We start from the raw sequence: 22,354 nt of genomic DNA on the forward strand, positions 1-22,354 counted from the left end.
AGATGACTGAGTTTTTCTCTTCACATACTGGCTGACTAGCTTGTCTATCTCGTGAAAGTACAGAAGTTCTCACAATTTTCACAAATAGGCAAAATTACAATGGTATTGAAGTTCTGCAACAATAATTTGATATATAGTTTGTCATGTTTGACAAGAAGTGGGATAGATTATTTGTGTACCCCCAGTTTTAGTACATGTACTTAAAATGTAAATGACCTTTGTCCCTTTAGTGCTACCATTTCCTAGTACATAATGACTCATCCAGAAACTACTTAAACATAAAAGTTCCTCGACATAACTTATCAAATATCTTGTTTACTTGGCATATATTACTGCAGACTAGACAGGAGTGTTTTCTTTTCTTTTGGCATATTATGTACTATAAGGAAATGGGAAATACTCAGGTGGAGTTAATAAGATTGCTATTCACTGTATTACAGTCATATAACAGTAGCAAATAACAAAGGGAAGCAACTTTATTTCATGTACATACTTATGGATCAATCTGAGGACTTAGAAATATAAGGTTTTGCAACCAAGTACAAATCATTTTTCCTCCCAGCTGTTGCTCCAAAAGTCTCAGTCATGTCCAGTTCATCAGCTTCAATTCCATCAGGCAGTTTCCAGTCAAAATGAAACAGCAGCTTGGCAAGTGGAAGTTCAACATTTGCAACTCCAAATAGTGTCCCTGGACATATCCTTCTGCCAGCTCCAAATGGTATATACTCAAGATTTGTCCCTTTGAAATCAAAAGCAGTATCCTGGAATCTTTCTGGTTCAAAGCATTCAGCATTTTTCCAGTGTTCTGGATGTCTACCTATTGCCCATGCATTGATGATCACTTTAGTTTTTGGCGGTATGTCATAGCCACCAATCTCACATTTCTCTCCAGCTTCTCTTGGTAATAACAAAGGTAACGGTGGATGCATTCGTAGCGTCTCTTTGATAACCATTTTCATATAATCTAGCTGTTGAAGTTCTGATTCTGTGATTTTACTCTTCCCTTCAAGTACCTTTCTCACCTCAGCTTGTGCCTTTTCCATCACTTGTGGTTTCTTCATCATTTCTGAAATTGCCCACTCTAAAACTGTGGATGATGTGTCTGTTCCCCCTATGAACACTTCCTGAATGTGCAAAGCCATAAGAAGAAGCTTTTAGTTGCTTTTAGTTGAAGTAAAATGAGCTTATGTTAATCAGCAGTTATTCAAATTTGAGCTTATGTTAGTCAGCAGTTATTCAAATTTGGGCAAGATGGTTTAACAAGGAGAAAACTTGTAGATTTGGAACGACGACACAATAATTTTGACGAATCCATAAAGCTTAAAAATGATTCAATATCCCAGCATTCTGCTATCAAGTACGTAATAAAGTCCATATTCATGAATTAAATCCATATATTGACTCATATATTTTTCTGACATCAAGGAGGAATATATGTTATATGGGATTGAGATTACTTCTCAAACAAAGACAAACAATCATATGATCTTCAAAAAATTGCTCTGTAAACTGAAACACCTAACAGTTATCCATAGTTCCACTTCTCCATAAATTTGATGTATGCCTATTACACAGTTTGTTCAGAAAAGGATGTGGCCAAGCGGTCAATGAATTGGGTGCAAACTATAAAAGATAAGGGTTCAAATTCTAGCAGAGAAAAAAATGCCAAGTGATTACTTTGCTTCCGTCTGAGCCTTAATGGATAGAGTAACCGAATACCTATATTGGTGAAAGGTAGCAGGTAACCAAGGAATAGTCGAGGTGTACACAAATTAATCTAAACAACATCGTTATCTAAGAAAAGTTAAGGATGCATCAGGTTGGAAAAAAACATACCAAAATGACAGCTTTAAGAGTGTTTCTTGAGATGGGAATTTCAAGATCACCACTTTCTTGAACTCTAAGTAGGACATCAACCAGATCTTCCTTGTGCAACATGTTACCGCTCATCCCTTTCCTATTTTCTATATGTTCTTCTATAATATTCTCAAGAATCTTATCAACCATCTGGTGTATTTTCTCAAGTGCAGGCTTCACCCCACTTAACGAGTGAAGAATCTTGAAAGAAGGAAATATATCTGGTATATCAAAACCTCCAGCCAACTCTGTTATTGTTTTCATAGCTGCAATAAACTCATCTTTGTGCTTGCATTTCTTACCAAAGGCTGCCCTTGCAGTTATATTATTCGTCATCGAAAATATCAGTTTGCTAATATCAAAAGGAACTTGTGATGGTGTCAATGATATTATTGCTTCAATAAGATTCTCTACTTCCTCTTCTCTAATTGACTCAAAAGATTGAACACGCTTTGCATTTAACAGCTCCAAGACACAAACTTTTCTAAGTTGTCTCCAGATAGGTCCATAAGGAGAAAATGAAAGGTTGGGACTATTGTTACCTAAAATTTCAGAAGCAAGAATTTGCGGCCTATTAGCAAATATTAAGTCATGGGTTTTTGTTACCTCTTTTGCTACTTGTGGTGATGATACAACAACTGCAGAAACTTCACCAAGTTGTAGGTGCATAATGGGACCATATTTTCTTGACAAGTTTCTCAAATTATGGTGTGGCAATGAACTAGATAACTGGTGCAAGTTTCCAATAATTGGAAGTTTTCTAGGACCTGGAGGCAATTTACTCTGAATCTTGGATTTTTTCCATAGCTTCACAGCAATTGTTACAAAGACAAGGAAGGCAATAAGCATAGGGAAATTGGGGAACTGAAACTCCACTACAATGGAAGGAGATCCAAGATTGGTATATTGCATGTGCTTACTGTCAAGTATTAGCTTGCTTTTTTGTTGTGTTAAGAAACTTAAGAAAGTTGTTCCATTGAACCTTTGTTTCTTTATATTATTTGTTCTCTGTTGAATGAAGACATTGGACTTTTTCATCTCTTAATTTATCACAAAAAAAAACAAAAAAGCACAATATCTCAAGACACATCACCTCTTTTAAAATGACAGTCAATTTCTGCTGTTCAATTGTCAAAGAAGTAATGGCAGGCCTAAATTTTTTGAATGAACTATTATGTCATTTTCCGGTAGTACATTATTGCAACTTATTATAATTATATATTGTATTTATTTTAAATAATATGAAGAGTTGTATTGAAAAGCAAATTAATTTTATCGGATTAGTTCTGAAACATTGGTAAAATGACCAATAAGCTAAAAGCAATACTCTCCCCATTTCAAAATAAGTGAATTTTTGAGACTTTTTCTTTGGTCCATAATTGAATTGTTCAAAGTCCAAGAGGTTATTAATTATTTTTTTTTCAAAGTTACCCTCCTTCTCAATACTTTTTCCATGTCCAACACTCACTATTTCAATCTTTAAGAAAAATTTGGGGAAAGACATAGGGTAATTTAGTCAAACTGCCATTTCAGTAATTAGATTTCTTAAGGGGTGTGCCACACCCAAAAACTCAATTATTAGAATGGAAGGAGTAAGAAATAGGGTGGAAGTGTAAAAAAACTATAGGGATCTTTGCAATAGCTCGTGTGAAAGGACACAATAACTATAATACTCCCTCTGTCTCAAAATATTTGTCGCATTTTTCATTTACACGCCCATTAAGAAAGCATTTATAAGGGTAGTATTTTGACTATTTTACCCTCTTAACATATTTCATCATGTTCTCTCTCCTCAATAAATATTTACTCCATTAATGATGAAACCTCTTAAATGTTGGTATGTGAACTCACAAAATCAGCCCATTAATGTAATTAATATAAGGGTAAAATGGGAAAAAGCTAATTAATTTTATCTTGGATAAATAAAACGATAAATATTTTGAGACAAGTATTTTTAATAAGGACGGCAAATATTTTGAGACAATTATTTTTATCATGCTCAATTCCAAATAAATTGAAGTAGGCTATATAAATCTTCACCTGTTATATTTCTCGATTTAGGTTCATCTCAAATTTACAAACTTGAATTAAAGCTAATAATGTCATCATTTCGTATATCGTTAGCATTGACTTCTAGCTAATCCCAGAACCATTACTACTTAAACTTTGACTTCCTAACCGTATCCTTCTTCCTCTTCAAAAGCCCTTTCTACTCTCTCTCATCCTTTACTGATTTCAGTTCAAGTCTAAATCACCCTAATAGAAAATGTTGGGCCTTCTCCTTATTTATTAATATTAGTAAAGTTGCTCGAGGACTTCTACTGGGAATGAAAGTTCCCTATTATAGGATCCCTAGTAAAGCCAATTTCATGATGGCCGCTTATCTGAGTAAGAAGACGATGGCTCCTATTATTGGTGGCCCTTCACCGAACTCTGCTAACACAGGATGCTTTGTTTATCGGACTGCCCCAATTCATGTTCAGGTCCACAGCATCTCTGAGAGAAATAAAATGGGCATAGGTTAAATAAAGAAGAATGGTTAGTTTCACCATTGAAAAGAAGAATATGTTAGGGTTTTGCCCTGATTTTCTTATCATATTTGGATTTTATCTTTTCTTGAAGGAAGGGCCGGGAGTTTACCATAATTGATTTTACTTTTTCCAAAGGAAACTATAAAATCTTCCTTGTTTGAGTAACCCTTTTCTTGGAGGAAAAGTTTTGGACATTTATAAATTGAAGACTTCCTTCCCACAATTAGAAAATATAATAGCATCCACAATGTAGTCGTTTAGAGAGTCTTATTTATGGGGAGATTATTCTCTCCACAGTTTTAATGCTTTCTTTTAAATTAGGTTTTTTAACATGCAGGTCACTTGACCAAATCATATTATAATATTATGCTTTTTAGTATATTTTCTTTGTTGTCCGATTTATTACCGTTTAGGTTTGCAATTGTAAGCTTCCGCATGACGCCCTAATTATGTCAATCCCAACAGAATAGGCCTTAGGAAAAGTTAAAATTTCAGAAACGTGTTTTCTTAAGGAAAAAGATAATTCTGAGATTGGTTACTTACTTTGCTTTGTCTATGTAAAATGTTTCATCGCAAAAAAAAAAAAAAGATAAAATAGAATTACTCGGGTACATTTAGTGTTTACGCTAATCAATAAATATATATATGTGTGTCTTTAGTCTTTACATGCACTATTATCACTAAGTTACGTTGCAGTTAACTAATAGTAATTTTACATAAATTTATCATTTGACTAAGACTCTAGCGCGGATTAAGTTTTTTCTTTCTCCTGTCAGCATGCACACATTACTAAAACAACAACAACAAAAAAAAACGATACACAACTTCTGTCACCAAACAACACATCTGTTGCTAATCCTATTTACTGACAATTAACGACAATTTAGCAAAAACTAATGTTGGCTGCGAATTATTTAGCGATAACTTCTAGCTAGCTACTTCTTAGTTTTTTGTTGTAATGCATGATTTTCGCTTTTGGTTCTGTTAAATACATTTCTGTCATACTAAAAGCTGACCGATAGAGTTTTAGAAGTTTACCGTAGCTCTTAATTTGATAGAAAATTGAAGTCCCTGGACCGGAGTCCCCAAAACAAGTTTTTATTGATGATGTACACACCAGTTGATAATGGCCAAATAAACAAGTGAAATAAGTTGGACGCCTTTTGGTCCATTCCTTCATATCCTATATTCTATTCTTGAATTGTCCTAAAAAGAAAATTTTCTCCTATACTATTCTTTAGTTCCTCTATTCCAATATCACTGCCCAAGAGTCGGAAAAACAAAATTTTCACTTGAAGTTTCAAATGTATTATGTCATCATCTTTAAACGGAAAACTACACTTCGCAGTGCTTTTCATGTTTTTTCTAATCAATGAGTTTTATTTTCAGAAATCTAAATGATTTATATCTTTGATAAAGACTAAAAGCCGGTTAATGAATTGTTTATCTATCGATGAAGTCATTTATTTTTTGCTTACTAGTTGCTAATTTGTTTGAGCATTTTCATGGGCTTACACGACATATTTTCCAATTAAGACAATTTCTGGCGAGAATCATTATATATCGAAGGAGAGCTAATGCTGATAATGTATAAATATATAAGTAACTAGTTTTGGAGACGTGAGACATTAAATTATATCCCCCGTCTTCATATTTTCACTTTTTATATTTTGGTTATACACAGATAAAGACTCATGCCTTAACCCCTGCGCCATAATGGTGGCTTTTAATTAAAAAAAAAAGTGCCGAGGTTTGACTGAATTTCAAGAAGTGATCTGAATTAACCAACATCAAGTTAAGTCATAGAATTTAGCCTTTTGCCTGACTTCCGCACTGGTTTCATCAATCAGCACATTATCGTTTACAAATAAAATATACATGCACGAAACCTCATTTTTTTTATAGTGTTTAGCTCTTCCATAAGTAAAGTAAATGAATACATACTCAAAACATATCGAGATGTATTTGTATTTTGTATTCGGATTTTGGGCCTTGTATTTATTTTTGGAATTTTTACTTGGTGTAGCTTCTTCTAAGAGGTAATTATTGATAATAACTACCTTTTAATTTATTTATATTTAGTAGCTACAGTGATTTTGTAAATTACCATTCGTAGCTACACCAAAATACATAAAGTTGGAGTGGCTGAAGTGGTTATTGGGCGAGGCTCTCATCCTGCCCGGACAACAACATTTCTTTTCTTACATATTTTCCCTAGCTTCTTCTCCTTGTATTTGAGTGTATTTCTCCATATGTATTTGACTCATATTTGTATCTATATGTATTTGGCCTGAGTGTACTTCATCATATGTATTTGGCCTATATGACTCAAATACACTCAAAATACAAGGAGAAGAAGCTAGGAAAAATATGTAAGAAAAGTAATGTTGTTGGCTGGGTTTGAACCCGGGCGGGCAAGGGGAGAGTCTCGCCCAAATACACGCGAATACACAAAATACACAGCTTTTGCTTAAAAGTAAGCTACGAATTGTAATTTGAAAAATGATAGCTACTAATGGTAAGATCCTCATAGAAGGTAGTTATATCTGTAAGTTTGCCATTATTTTTGTTTGTATCACTGGGCTGATAAACAGGCCCGTTTAGTTTTCGATCAGGAATTAGTTGGACCAGTTTATGTTCGAGTCTTGTAAATAATCTGCAGTTGGTTTAGTTTGGGGTTGATGATTATTTTTGTAATATAAAAAGGGGAAAGATCATGCATGTCCCCTCAAATAAAAAAAATTATCCGTCCATACTCCTATTACTTTTGTACCTCCAGAAAAAATTAAAAATATTTACCCAAGATGCCCCAAGTTATGATACCAACATGGTATATAAATATACTGAGATGGTATCATGGAAGATACTTCAGTCCTTCTTTTAGTCCTCCATGATACCATCATGATATATAAATATACCGAGATGGTATTATGAATGATATATGTTCATTTATTAAAAATGACACACCTTTCTTGAAAAAAACCTCTATGATACCATCGTCTTATATACATATACCGTGATGGTATCATGAAGGACTGCTTCAGTCCTTCAATGAGACACTCCTTAGGACCATGGTACCATCATAGTATATAAATATACTGAGATGGTATCGTGGAGGACTGTTTCAGTCCTCCATGATACTATCGTGATATATAAATATATTGCGATGGTATCACGGAGAGGAAGGGATTTGGCTGAGGAATATGTCGGGTAAATATTTTCAGCCGATGGGGGTAGAAGCGAAAATAGTTTGGGAGGGAGCATGGGCGGGTAAATATTTTGTATTTTGGGGGCAATTAGTGATGTTTTCCCAAAATAAAAATGAAGGGGCTGCTCCTTTTTTGAGTTTTAGCGATTTCGATGCGCTTTTAACCCACTGTTACGAAAAAAAAGTTCTACTATTGAACACATTCTTACACTTTTAGTCATGTTACCTTCGTACTTATGCTTTACCCTCTTCGAAGTAAGTCCCATTTATATCTCATATTTTTCTTTACGGTGATAAGTTAGTTAATTTTACTGACTATAAATTTTTGACATAATAGCTACTTTTTATAATATCTTATTAATAGAGTTAATTGCATCAAATAATATTGTTAACGGAAAATTTCTCAAGCATAACTTTTTTAAATCGTCAATGGACTAAAGAATTTCTGATAAGATTCGACTCAATAAAAAAATCAAGGGATAATTACCGGACGTAACTAACTACTACTATCTAATTATATTTAGTAGCTATAGTTTCAATTAATTACATTCCATAGCTAATAGTTGTATCTTAATGACACTTAATAACTATTAAAATAAAAGAAAGTAAAAAAGAAAAAGGGAAGAAAGAAAAAAACATTGGAAATGTCAGTTTTTCTTTGACTCTCTCTCCCTCTGTACTTACCCACCTTCTTCCTCCATTTTATTTCTCTGTACTTACCCACATTCTTCTTCTTCTTCAACTATCTTCTCTCTCTAAAAATCTCCATTTTCTTTCTCTCTCTAAAAACACACGCCCGTTTTCCTTCTCTCTCTAAAAAAACACACACAACAATTCTTTCATTTTTTAGTTGTTTTTTATGTGCATTTTGTTGAATATCTTCTTCCATTTTTTTTTATTTTAACAAAAAACGTTTCTGACATTGTTAGGGTTTTTGAACAAGCTTCGATTTCGTTTTAATGACGGAGTTGTTGGTGACGATGACGATGGCGGATAACAGCGGCGGTTGTTGGTGACGACGATGTTTTCATAGATCTAGTGGTGTCGGTGTCAGATCTAGACGGAAACAGTCAGATCTGGCCGGAAGTTGTTATATTCACGAATATGGCGATTGTATTCACTTTTTTGAGCTTTTTTTTGTTAAATTTTTTCGATTGTATTCATTTTTTAGGGTGTATTTGTTAGCATAAGCGTTGTTTATTGTTGTTGTTGTTGTGAAATTTCCGGCAGATCTGGCCGGAACTAGTGGTTGGTGTTGTTGTATTCATGAATAAGACGATTGTATTCACTTTTTGAGCTTTTTTTTTTTGTTAATATTTTAGATTGTGTTCATTTTATTTGGGTGTATTTGTTAATTTTTGGAGTATCTATGCTTATATGTATTCAGTTTTACTCGTTGTATTCATGAATACAACGAGCCTGTTTATGAATACAGATAGTCATTATATGAATACAGTGAAAAAAGAAAAAAAATTCGTTGTATTCATGTATACGGCGAAAAAAAAATGTATACAGCAGAAAAAAATGAATACAGCGAAAAAAAAAGTAGCTATGCCATGTAAATATTGAAAAAGTAGCTATGGCAAATTTTAAACCCCAAAATGTAGTCATTTATGTAAAATTACCTCAAAAGATGGATCGTAGCTCTGTGAATTAATTAGGACTTTATAGTCCAACCTGTAGTCCGATTATATGCCATCTGACGGTAGCAGCGTCCATTTGTGTCAAAATGGATATGTGCAACCTCAGATTTAAAGAAATGATATTTAATTTTGTCATTAAATATTGGGTGTCATGTGCATCCCTTTGCTTTTTTTTTTTTTTTTTTAAATAGATGCTACTGATATATGTTAAGTATCTCCATCAAAATAAGAGTTTATGGCATTAGAGCCATGATGTTGTCCCAAAATATCACCCTCGTGGGTTTTACAAACCAAAACATTACGTTCAAAAGTAGTTTGTAGCAAATCTGCCCAAAAAATAGTTCTAACAAAAGTTGGTGGAGCTGCTAGGGTCTTGACTTCATCAAAAAGCAGTTGCTTCCCGCCTTCCTTGGCTAGCATATCCGCAACTCCATTTTGCTTCCTGTAGCTATGCTTTAGTACCGGATGTCCCAGCCTTCTCATCAAGCATCTGCATTCATAAATAATAGAGTTGTAAGGCAAATGGCCATTATTGATCATTTTTATTATCTCAGTTGAATCTGTGTTGATCTCTAGAGGCATAAGATTGTGTTCCACTGCAATTTTGAGGCCCTGCATAATAGCTGTTAGTTCAGCAAGATTGTTAGTGGTATGTGGGAGGCCTTTCATATAACCCAAGATCCAGTTACCATTCCTGTCCCGAATTACCCCTCCAATTCCTCCTACTCCTGGATTTCCTTGACAGGCTCCATTAATATTAAGCTTATAGGGGTGTGGTATGGACGTTCCCATTTAATATAGCTATTGGTTCTGCCAAAGGGGTCTTGGTGTTGTTACATAATTGGATAAATTCAATGGCTTGACTATAGGCATGAGAAAAGGAGGGGTAGTCTTGCTTATTGTTGAAAAGGTTATTGTTTCTATTCAACCAGATTCCTCAGAAGCAGAAAGGCATCAGATTAGTCCAGTGAATGAGGTGATTAAAGTCTTCTTTCTTCAGAGTGTTCCAGGTGGTGATCTAATTATCAGTGTTCTGGAAGGAGGAGTTGGTTATGGTATTTGAGGTGCATTGGGTGAGACTGGCCCAAAAATGTTTGCTTAAATGACATTCAATAAATATATGATTGGTGTCTTCAGTAGGATGGCCACAGTTGGCACATGAAGGATTAATATTAATGCCAATGGAGTGTAAAAAGGAAGCGGTAGAGAGCCTGTTATGATTTAGTAACTAGAAGAAGGACTTAATCTTATTAGGAACTTTAAGCTTCCAAATCCAATTAAAGTTCATGATATGGGCTGTAGGGATGTCTGGAGGTTTAGTATCTAAATAGGAATAAGCTGAGCTTGAACTAAATTGACTATTACGAGAGAATTTCCAAAAGTTGTAGTCCTCTTCGTTGTTGTTAGAGAGATGATAACTGTTCTTTATACTACTCTGGATAGGCTCTGGGAGGACAAAGGATAGGTTATCAAAGTGCCATATCCCATTTTGGTTGATGTCACAAACCTTTACAAGGTCCTCATTAAGGTTAAGGGACCCTCAATCATCTCTCTTAGACTAGGGCTATGAGGAATCCAATTACCATTCCAGAAGGCTACCTTATTACCCTTGTTAGCAACCCATTGGGTGGCAGTTCTACAGTGCTTATAACTTTGTAAAATATTTTTCCAAGTCCTAGTTTGCTGTCTACTGGGATTGGGTCTGCAGTGTTTGGCTATAAGGGTAGAAGCCCAGAGGGAGTTAGGATTTTTCAAAAGTCTCCATGAGAGGCTAGTTAAGGTAGTTTTATTCTTGACTTCAGCTTTTTGGATTCCTAGTCCTCCTTCTTTCTTAGGTCTAGTTATGGTTTGCCAGCCCACTAGATTCATTTTCTTTTTTTCAGCAGTTGTTCCCCAGACAAAATTTCTTTGAGTTCTATTAATTTGTTGAGTAATCTTAGCAGGAAGCTTGATATACTGCATGACATGGTTTGGGATGCTATCTAAATAGGCTTTAGCTAATACAGTTCTACCCGCCATATTAAGGAATTTAGTTTTCCAGCAAGCTAGTCTAGCTTTAAGATTATCAAGAATGAATTGGAAGTCAACATTAGTGGGCCTTTTATGGAGGATTGGAAAGCCCAGGTATTTCCCAAAGTGGTTGCTAGCTTTAGCGGACAAGTAATTTGAGTAAAGATCCTTGTCATCATAATTACAATTATTAGAAAAAACAACCTTAGATTTGGCAAAGTTGATTTTTTGGCCAGACATAGTACTGAAACTTGCTAGAGTTCTCATAATGGTATGACAGCTTTTTATGTTGGCTCTAGCAAATAGGGTAAGGTCATCGGCAAAGAATAAATGAGATAGCTTAGGACTATTTCTACAAGTCGATATGGGAGACCAATTTAGGATATCTACTTCATGGTTTATATTCATGGACAGTCTCTCCATGTACATAATAAAGAGGTAAGGGGATAAAGAATCTCCCTATCTGATTCCCCTAGAAGGTTTGAAGAAGTTGGTTTTATCACCATTGACCAAGACAGATATGGAGTAAGTAGTAATGCAGGATAAGATTAAATGGACAAGTCCTGTATGGAAATTGAAGTAAATAAGGGTATCCTTGATAAAGGACTATTCAATTCTATCAAAGGCTTTATCAAGATCAATTTTTAAAATCATATTAGCATTCCTGCCTTTCATATTATTGAAATGAGTAATGTATTCCTGAACAATAATAGCATTATCAGCAACTCTACTTCCTGCTAAGAAACTGGCTTGAGTGGGACCTATAATCTTAGGAAGTAAAGGCTTAATTCTGTGAATAATGATCTTGTATTGGGTATTACAAAGACCTATAGGTCTAAAGTTCTTTAGAATGGTAGCATTAGCACACTTAGGGATTAGGCATATGTAAGTGGTGTTAACGTCCTCATCCATTCTATGGTTTGAGAAGGTTCTTTGACAGAAGTGAGTTAAAGGGAGCTTGACATTTTCCCAGAATTTTTGGTAGAGAAAAAGGTGAATGCCATCAGGTTTAGGAGCTTTTACAGGTTTGAAAGAGAAAACAGCTTTCTTGATCTCATCCTGTCTAAGGGGTCTGTTAAGATAGTTTTTTTCATCCTCTTTTAGACTACCCCTGATAGAAGGGTTTATGTCTTGATGTCTATTAGTCTGGTAGTGATCAGTGGTATAGAGGTTTTGGTAGTAATTAGTGATGGTGTCTTTAATAGCATTATCCTCATAAATTCAGTTGCTTACATCATCCTGGAGGGCTAGGATCCTGTTTCTTCTTCTCCTATTCAGGGTTGAAGTGTGAAAAAATCTAGTGTTAGAGTCACCTTTTGCTAGCTAGGTTATTCTAGATTTGAGTTTCCAAAACTCAGTTTCCTATCTAAGGATATTATCATATTCAGTTTGGAGAGTGTTTTTTGAGTTTTGGAAGAAGGAGCTATGGGGATAGTTCCTAGATTTTTGTGGATACCTGTTAATCTTGGTAGGAGATGCCTTTTCTTATAAAAGATGTTGCCAAATGTATCTTTATTCCATTCAATAATCCTATGTTTAAAGGTTTTTGTAGATCTAGTTAAGTCTTGGGAGTGTTCAAAAATTTTCCTGACAATATGCTTAAACTCAGGATGACTACACCACATAGTTTCTAACCTAAAAAGTTTATCATTAGGATTTAGATGGGAGTTTGTGAGTTTTACTAGGAGAGGGCAATGGTCTGAATGTGTTCTGGGTAAGTGGGTGACAATGGCATCTGAAAATAGATGGAGCCATTCATCATTAGCTAGGCATCTATCTAATCTTTCTAGGATGAGATTTTTCCTATTTCTATATCTCTTGTTGGTCCAAGTATACCTCTTTTGCCTTTAAATCCTAAATCTACCAGCTTACATTGATTCAGATATTTCCAAAGACAAGTACCTCTATTGTTATTAATGTTATTACCCCCAAATTTATCTGAGGCTCTAAGGATTTCACTGGAATCACCTCCCACTAGCCAGCTACCAGTTATAGTATTAGAAAATTCACAGAGTTGATCCCAAAGAATTTTCCTCTCAGAGAAAGTGTTACTAGCATAAATAGCACTAAAGTACCATTGATGGTTAGAATTATATACCTTAACAATGGCATGGATCCTCCTGGTTGGTGATGGAAAGGTCCTCAATCTTCATGAGGACATCCTTCCACATTATGACCAGTCCTCCAGAGTTTCCTACTGTAGGACTTTGAATAACAGTGCTAAAACCTAGTTGCTGAGCTATATGCTTATGCTCACTCATCTTGGTTTCAAGTAACACAAGCATAGCAGGCTTATGTAACCCTATCATGGCAGTGCAGTGCCTTTTAAATTCTAAGTTGTTAGCCTCTCTAGCATTCCCATTCCAAATTATCAGGTTCATTTGAACCAGTCTTTGAGGTTTTGGGGTTTTTCTCCTCACACCCTTCCCTTTTCACCTGGGAGGTGTGTTTGTCCATATAGCCTCCTTGGTCAACTCTGCCAGAGTTGGGTTCAACGCTGTTGCAAAATTCCCAGTCTGAGGATCCACTGGGTACTTTATCCCTAAGCCAAATTTTATTAGCAATCTGAGGCATATCACTATCAATATTTCGCCCCGAGGTCCATTGAATTCTACTAAATGCAGTTCCTCCAAGGTCATGGCAGTTCTTTTTAGCACATACATTGATGTTAACATGGCCTCCAGGTCTTTGTTGCTGGCTCTTAGGGATTCTATGGTCGGGGTCTGAGAAGAGCTGGTTTCTGGTATCTGAGGAGTGGTGGTCACTATGGTAGAGTCTGCATGCATGTCGTTTTGGGGGGGTGGTGGGGTCCATGGAACAAATTTTCGGTTCAAGGGTGGTAGTAGTGGGTCGATAGAGGGAAAAAAAGGTAGGGTCTGTGTCACCTCCCTCATAGTATTCGAGATGAGATTTGGGTGCATGGCTTTTGGGGTTGTCTGATGAATGATTTGTAGCAATGTTTAGAGCCATATATTTTGACCATAGTTTGCCATCACATTGTTCACACACTGTGTCACAATGTGGGCTAAGAAGCCCGCATCCTTGACTATAATTAGTACATCTCTTCCCTCTACTTGTACATTAATGGCTACTGAGTGACCCTAAAGTCCTATTTCCAACCATGAGGCTGATAGATGATTCGGGGTTGGTGGTGTGGTGATTAAGATGAGAGGTGGGAGTGGGTTCATGTTGTTTTCCTTCATGGTCGTGATTAGTGTTTGTGAGAGTAGAAGCTTGTTCAATATGCAGAGTAGAAGCTTCTTCAATATGCTTAAGACTATAGTTATTAGCAAAACCAGACTTAGAGTTTTCTAAGTTATGATCCTTTTTAAAAAGAGTAGAAGTATTTCTTGGTGGGGTAGTAGCATTTAATGCCAATGCCTCGTTTCCATCATTTTTCTTACGTCTGTCCCAGGTTAATGATTGTTCTGGGGTAGACGTGTAGAAGTTTGCATTGGATTTGGAGAATCCGTTGAGATGGATTTCAAATAAGTGGTTTTGGGGAAATAGGAAGTATATTTGGTGGAGGGAAAATAATTTTTACCTCGTTATTACTGAGCAGGGCTTCTGATTGGGTAGGAGTCCCAGTAGACTTAAATGAGTTATCCAAATTCCTTTTCTTCTGTATCGTGGCCCAATAATGACTTGGGAAGTGGTTTTTTTGTAAAACCAGCGTTGGGCTTGGGGCCATTTGTGATGCTTGTTTTTCTTGCATGCCCTTCACCAGGTGTCTTAAGCCCATCTTTTGTTTAGTTGATTGGGCCTTTACCGGTTGGGCCTGGTTCGCTTGCATTTCCTGTCCAAAGGCAAAAGGAAAATTAGTGGGCTGACTTTTAAAGGAAAAAGGCCCAGATTCAGAGTGGTCCAAATCCGTTGGCCCAACTGCACCCGACTTGAATGGGTTTGGCCCATGTCTGTCCGAGTCGGCGAAGTGAACCCTAGGGTTTTTCGCCGCCTCCTTGCCCTTGCCGAAATTTGGCCGGTCTTTGTAGTGAAATTTTTTAGAGTTCTAAAACTTACCTTTTAATCCATCATATGATTTTACCTAGACCATTTTACCTTTCATTTGGTGTCTTACCGACGCCTCTTTAACCTCTGCCTTTCTGGTTGGGCTTTTCCTGCGCCGTCCAAAGTTCACTGTCTTCCACTCTCCTTCTTTCGCCGGAGTAGATCCAGATGCTGCTTCTTCAGTCGATGCGGGTGCGATTTTTGGTACAATATAGGTGCAGTCTTCTACCACATGACCAATCCGACCACAACCCACACACATAATCTCTTCCCCTTCATAGATCAACTCTTATTTATGGGATCCAATCGTAATTGATGTTTGAACAGGGATGTTTAGGCTGATTTCAATGCAGATGCGTGCATATCGCCCTCTTAGAGTAGCTGAGGTGCATGCATCTACTTTAACTAATTTGCCTATTCTCTTACCCACCTTTTCTAAGATTTCTCTATCATAGAACTCGGTGGGTAGTTGTGGTAGCCTAACCATATTGTTGTAGTGTCAATTCCTGATTCAGCAAGGACAAAATTTGGCTCCCATCGCCTAATTGATAGGAATTGGCCAGCAACAAACCAAGGCCCCTCATATAGAATAGTGGACCAGCTTTTCTCTTCTTTAAATTTAGCAACATAGAAATCCGAACCCAGATCTATCAGGGTTAGTGGCTCATCTATATTCCATAGATCAATTAGTTTACCCCTGAGGCGTTTCCCAAACACTTTGATGATTACTGAGTAGCGCCATGGAAGATACAAACGTTCTTGCTCTTCAGAAGTCAAATTAATCGCATCTAGATCTGACGGTGGTTCTAAGTTTTCATCTGATTCAAACATAGGGTCTGATCCATGGATATATGAGGTTTCTAGATTTTCTTCTCTTTCTAAAATGATGTCTTTGTATGTTGGGTTTGTGTAACGACCCGTTCGGTCGCTATTATATTTTTGACCATATTGCCCCGATGACCCGTCCCTGAGCCTTATTAGTACAGTACCATTTTGACCCACGGGGACAAATGGCACGGTTCCCTAGGCATTGGAGTAAGTTTTGATGTGACCTTTGAAAAATTTGGCTTTAAAGTGAAAACCGTTTGACTCATAGTTGACTTGTGGGTAGCTTTTTTGGATATCCGTCGATTCCGAGAGGTCCTGATAGTCGTTTAGAACTTGTGTGAATATTTGGTTCTATTCCCAATGCACTCGGGTGCATTTTGGGACTTGGGTTAGAAAGTTAGTTTTGAGGTATCGGGGGTTGACTTGGTCAACGAGACCTCCGATCGAAATTTCGAGGCCACGAGTGCGTTCGTAGCGTGTTTTTATATATGTTTACATATGTGGTATGTGAGCAGATGGCCTCGGGTGATAGTCGGGGTCTTGAGTTGAGATTGTGATTTTATTGCGGTTTAAGTTACGGGTTCGTGCCCGCAACGCATTAGTACCGCCAGTAGCCGCACCATTTCATAACGGGGCCATGCTACGAACGCCACAGTATTAATTCTGTCGACCGCCATAGCGGTCTGAGAATCCGCCGAAGCGGGACCGCCCCAGCGGTCTCGTTGTCGTAGGAGCAAGCATCGGGCAAATTCATTCATTAAATGAGTATTAAAAGCCCTAAGTCCCTCATTCTTTATTATTTCGAATTTAGAGTTATTGGGAGCATTTCAAGGTGATTCTTGGGGGAAAATCTTTGAGGTAAGTCCTTCTATCTTCCTTGCTATTCCATTTTCCATAATCACCTTAGGATTCCATTATCATGCTAGTTCAGTAAGAGTTTCAGAATTAAAAGAGGGTTCAATGAGCTCTTCTTTCTAGGCTTTGTAATTTTGATTTATTGATTGGGTTAGCTCTAGTAAGCATGGAATTGATGATTAGAATCTATTATTGCATGATTTCCTCCTAATTAGTGACCAATTTATGGAATTGGAAGTTAGGGTTTATACCTAAATTTGGGGGGTTTTGCCTAAAATCCGAATTTAAGTAATTTGTTGGTTCTTCTAGCTTGTAATTGAAGGGAATTGATCACTTAGAGCTTAATTTCATGTTGAGGCCTATAGATTCCTAATTTCACCTTTGTAGTTCATAAACCCCATTTCATAGGTTGGGAATTTGGGTCTTGAATAGTGTAGGTTTTGATTGATGTTCTTCTTGATTCTAATTGCATATTTCGAATATGATTAGACTTCATTATCTTGAGGCTCAAAGGAAAGGAAAGACTAAGGTGTGATTGTGGAGACTTTGTTGTTCGGCCTTCCAGGTAGGTTACGATTTACCTTATAGTGAGACTTCGATTAGCGAAGCATATATTTAGATGATATTGTCGGAAACTGCATGTAAACCTTCGATTATGAAGTGAGGTTGGATATTGCCTTAGGTTGGGCCTTGTTGTATGATTTGGGGGCTAGCCACCCCATTGTGTAGTGACTTATCTTGTTCTATTTATTGTTAGCTTGTTGCCACGCGAGATATTCGATATAGGTGACTAGTGATATATCTTGATGATGATATTGTAGCACCTTACTTGTTTATGTTAAGACGAGGATTGTGATTCTATTGTGGCTTATTGTGTAGCCTTTTGTTAATATTGTTGGTGTGCCCAGGTATGGTACTATTTGAGATTGATTTGATTATTGATATTGCACTCGTTCCTCGCACGCATTCTTCCTTCGATATCTTTTGTCGATACGTTGATGATATCTGAAGGAACTCTTGTTATGGTAGGCCGATTGGATGAGTGACGGAGACCGATGTCAGACGTTTATCTCGGAATCGATGTATGAAGTGGCCTTTGTGTATCGTCGAGGTCTTTGCCTAATCGTGAAGGTACACGAATCACGGGTCCCCCCATTTGATTGAGAAATTCAAGCGATGTGATGTTCCGTCGTGAGATACATGTGTACGGTGCATATGCATTGCATTCACACTTTATACATTATTGCATTGCATTGTATCATTTGGCTTCCTGTGATATTTGTGATTTATTGTGATACCATTGTGATATACGAATTCGTTGTCGATATATCTGAGACTGGCATATTCGGGGCTTAGACCGCAGAGGGTATGTGATATACGGATTCGGCAATGATATCGAGACTTGCCCCATTAGAGGCGTTATATCGATATGTATTGCGATTGATGGATTCGAATTGGATATACTGAGACTTGGCATAGTTGGTTTTAGATGCTATAACATAGGTGATGACTTGTACTTGGTTACTGGCTCGTGATTAACTTATACCTTGTTGATTTACCTGTTTATCTTACTTTATTGTTTTGGTATATGTTAGCTAATCTTAGTCGGCCTATGATATCTACCCGTAAGCGTTATTTGTACTGACCTACACTTGCTGCATTCCTTTATGAATGCAGAGTATCAGGTGGGATCGACGTCTACCTCTCGTGGCTGAGAGTTCGAGGCCGCTCGATTCGACGTTAGGGGTGAGCGGTGGACGCTCGCCACCAAAGACTCTTTCTTCCATTATGTCTTACTTTGTTATTCTGAGACATTATTGAGACTATTGATGTATTCTTATTACTTCCGGACTTATAGATTCTAGTTAGATGCTCTTGTATGACCAGACCAGATTCTGGGGTGGTGTTTGATTACTTCCGCACTTATTATATATTCATATGACAGACTTCGTTACTTTATTTTCTTCCGCTATTTATATTGTGTTTGTGAATGTTGGGTTAAAGGTTCGCCTACCGAGGTGGAATAGATAGGTGCCCGCGCGACTTTGTGAAATTGGGTCGTGATAGTTTGGCAGAGGCTTGTCCTCTTCCATCTCCTGTTGATTTCGATCCGGTAGTTTCAGTGGTGTTGGGGGGAGGGTGTCTGTAGATTGCAGTGTGGGTTTGGTCATGTCGGTTGAAGATCGGTGTGGTTAGGGGTAGGTGTTAGTGAGTTTGGTAGAAACTAGAGAGAAGACGGAGTCTCTCTCTCTAGAGGCAAATTTTTCAAAGGTAGGTCTGTGGCCATATCTATTATGTGCATCCCTTTGCTTTTACTACGAGTCGCTTAAAAAACGAATTAAAAATAAAAGTGAATTACAAAATTGTGTCAAATAAGTATCGGCAGGTTGGGGAAATAATAATTTAAGTTTGGGTCAACTTTAACTTCACACCTAATCCCCGAGGCTTTATATCATTAACATTGCAAGGGAAACACCACTTGATTGTAAACAAGAAAAAGTATAGATATTAACTGTATGACGGATTCTGAAGAAACCTATCCACGTTTTCTACCTTATATTTGCTTTTACTTAATCTAATAAATTGGAGAACACCAAAGTAAAAAATAGAAAACAAACATGAAACTACATACAAACTTTACTGGCTCATGGAGATTTTAACCTAGAGAAGGATATCAAATTCTCAATGAAGTAAATTCTAAATAATATCCCAATATATTTAACATCACATTGGTAGCTAAGATCCACCATTTTTGCAAATATTCCATCAGCATGTTAATTTAAGAAGTTAATTTCGTAATGCCGGAACAAGAACAAGAACAAGATACAATTTGCATATATTTTTATGACAATCTTCTACTCTAGAAAATCTTAAAGTACTTAGTACAATTTATTTAATAATATTAGTTTATAGGAATTAATAACTTTAAAGAATTAAATCCATTTATACTCCCTCCGGTTCAAAAAGAGTGTCGGCTTAGCCTTTATTTTTTTAGTTTAAAAAGAGTGTCCACTTACCAAATTAAGAAAGAATTAACCTTATTTTTTCAAATTTGCCCTTATTAAGTGTTAACTGACCAAATCCAATACCTATTTAATTAGGGGTCGTTTAGTAAAATTACTTATTTTTGCTTAGGAGTTAGTATTTTTTAAGAGTGTGCAAAGCTAAATGGACACTTTTTTTGAACTGAGGGAGTAATACGTATCAAATTAAGTTTATAATTACGTCTTTAATATTTTTTTCCCTGCAAGCTACTTACAATTTATGAAATAGTCGTGAAAAAAACATCCTTCTTTTTTTGAATTTTTTTAAAGAAGTGGCCATAAAGTAAAACACACTCTGTATTTGACCTATTACTAATTTATTTATTTTTTTTTTGCCACGGATTGGCCTTCAAAGGCGCTGGTCTTTCATTTTTGTCCTCCAAATTGCTGGACTTTAAATTTTTGTCCTTCGGTTAAAAAAGTGGCCGAAAATATTCTGAAGTTTTGGGTTCGAATCCCCGCTTATTAAAAAAAAAAAAAAAAAAAAATTCGCCAAGCAAGGCTTCGCGAAAATTCTGCGAAATTTTGCAATGCAAATTTTTTTTTTTACTCTGCTGGAATTCTACAAAAGTTAGGCCTTAAGGCCTAACTCGAATAGGCCTAATTTTGATACTAAATTTCGCCTTGCGATTTTTTTTTTTTTTTCAATTGAACCGGGGTTCAAACCCAGAACCTTGCGATATTTTAAGCGAAGGGAAAAGTTTAAAGGCCAACAATTTGAGTCCAGTATTTCATTGTCCAGTAATGCTCAATGCATTATTAGATGCATGACACGTAGACAATTAAAAATCAACAGTCTGGATCTCTTGTTGGTTATTTTTCTTCTATTTAGTTTTATTACCTTTATAGAACTTAAATAAAAGTAGCAAAAGAATAAGTGATGCAGTGTGTCCCTGGATTTTCACCAAATATTCATCACGGTTACGCCTAGCTGCAAAGATCTTTGTGCAAGCAGTTCAAGAAAGTCATTTCCTATACGGTCTTTTCTCATCCATGACACACTCATTCGATTCCTTGCCATCACCAAAAGGAGAAGAGCAACCAGAAAGGAAAAACTTAATTCACCTCTCACCTTGTTCAGATTTAAAATAGTCAGACCTCATTACCTCTTTTGTAGCATTTCTGGTTTCCACTACATGCTATAAAAAAAATTGTGTTAATGGACTTTTCAGAATAAATTCATTTTTCTCCTCACTCCGATGAAAATGAGTTGATTTCCTCAATTTAAGACACAATAGTATATATTTACCAAAAAAAAAAAAAAAAATGTCAACATAGGCATGTTTGGAGATTTTGTAAGGAAGGTTGAGACCTTTTCTATTGGAATATTTAATGTAAGGGTGGGCATGATACGGTAGATACCGATTATCATACTGAAATCAAAATTTTTATCTTTGCGGTTTCGGTATTATGGTATTTGATACGCATTAAAAAATTCGGTATTCGGTACGATATTCGGTATTCATAAAGAAAATAGCGAAATACCGAATACCATATCGAATTATATAATTACATATATAATTCATATATCTTAGGAGTATTATAATACTAACAAATATCTAGTATTATTAGAAAACTAATTGTTTAAACGTTAGAACATTGAATACTCTATCTTGTTTAAATGTTTTTTTCTGTGTAATTGATTTACGAAGGGGATTGCTTATACTTTCTTTTGAATATTTTTACATGTGTAAGGTGTAATAGTAAATAATAATTGAGACGTTTAAGTAGGGAAGTCATAATTCGCGTATGAGTATATATGTAAGTCGAAGTCGGATAAACTAGCAAACCGATCTTATCTATACCATAAAATACCGAAACCGAACTTTAAAACACCGAACCATACCGAATCAATTTGGTACGGTAATGGTATAATATTTTTAGAAACTGAAAACCAAAATTACCACACCAAAGTTTCAAATATCGTACCATGCCCACCCCAATTTACTGCATATGATGGGACGGCGTTAGTTCTTGAGAAATTGAGAGGTTATGTTTCTGTTGAGTATTTTTAAAAGCTACTTAATGAATAAAATAAATAAATAATAAAACAAAATAGTACTCATATAAAATGATCCTAGACTGTTGATATTCAATTGTCCAACGTGTCATGCATCCAGTAATGCATTGAGCATTACTGGACAAGGAAATACTGGAGGGGATCCCATCCCCAATTTGGGTGACAAAAATTAAAGAGCACCCCCAAATAAAGGCAATCGTGCAAATTGCCCATTACTATTTGGGAGTATACAGGGTAATTCTTTGATCATTTTTTTTTTACATTTTTTTTTAAATTATAAATTATCATGATTTATAATATTTTTTATGTAATTTCTAACCATATAAATTTATTTTTACAACCTTAAAAAA

General features: G+C 36.1%; 1 protein-coding gene across 1 annotated transcript; it reads right to left on the bottom strand.

Annotated features, from left to right (window-relative positions):
- Nucleotides 1-405: 405 nt before the first annotated feature.
- On the bottom strand, nucleotides 406-2,910 carry LOC132063526 (desmethyl-deoxy-podophyllotoxin synthase-like). Its single transcript, XM_059456098.1, has 2 exons — nucleotides 1,837-2,910; nucleotides 406-1,124 (listed from the first exon to the last, which is right to left on the bottom strand). The coding sequence occupies exons 1-2, from the start codon at nucleotides 2,893-2,895 to the stop codon at nucleotides 501-503; spliced, it is 1,683 nt and encodes a 560-aa protein (XP_059312081.1). The 5' UTR covers nucleotides 2,896-2,910; the 3' UTR covers nucleotides 406-500.
- Nucleotides 2,911-22,354: the final 19,444 nt, after the last annotated feature.

The sequence above is a fragment of the Lycium ferocissimum genome, chromosome 7 (assembly GCF_029784015.1).
Source record: "Lycium ferocissimum isolate CSIRO_LF1 chromosome 7, AGI_CSIRO_Lferr_CH_V1, whole genome shotgun sequence".
Lineage (NCBI taxonomy): Eukaryota > Viridiplantae > Streptophyta > Magnoliopsida > Solanales > Solanaceae > Lycium > Lycium ferocissimum.

Coding starts and splice junctions, on each gene's coding strand:
- LOC132063526 (XM_059456098.1), bottom strand. CDS start 2,895: ATGAAAAAGTCCAATGTCTTCATTCAACAGAGAACAAATAATATAAAG. Junction 1,125..1,836: donor CTCTTAAAGCTGTCATTTTG/GTATGTTTTTTT, acceptor TTGCACATTCAG/GAAGTGTTCATAGGGGGAAC.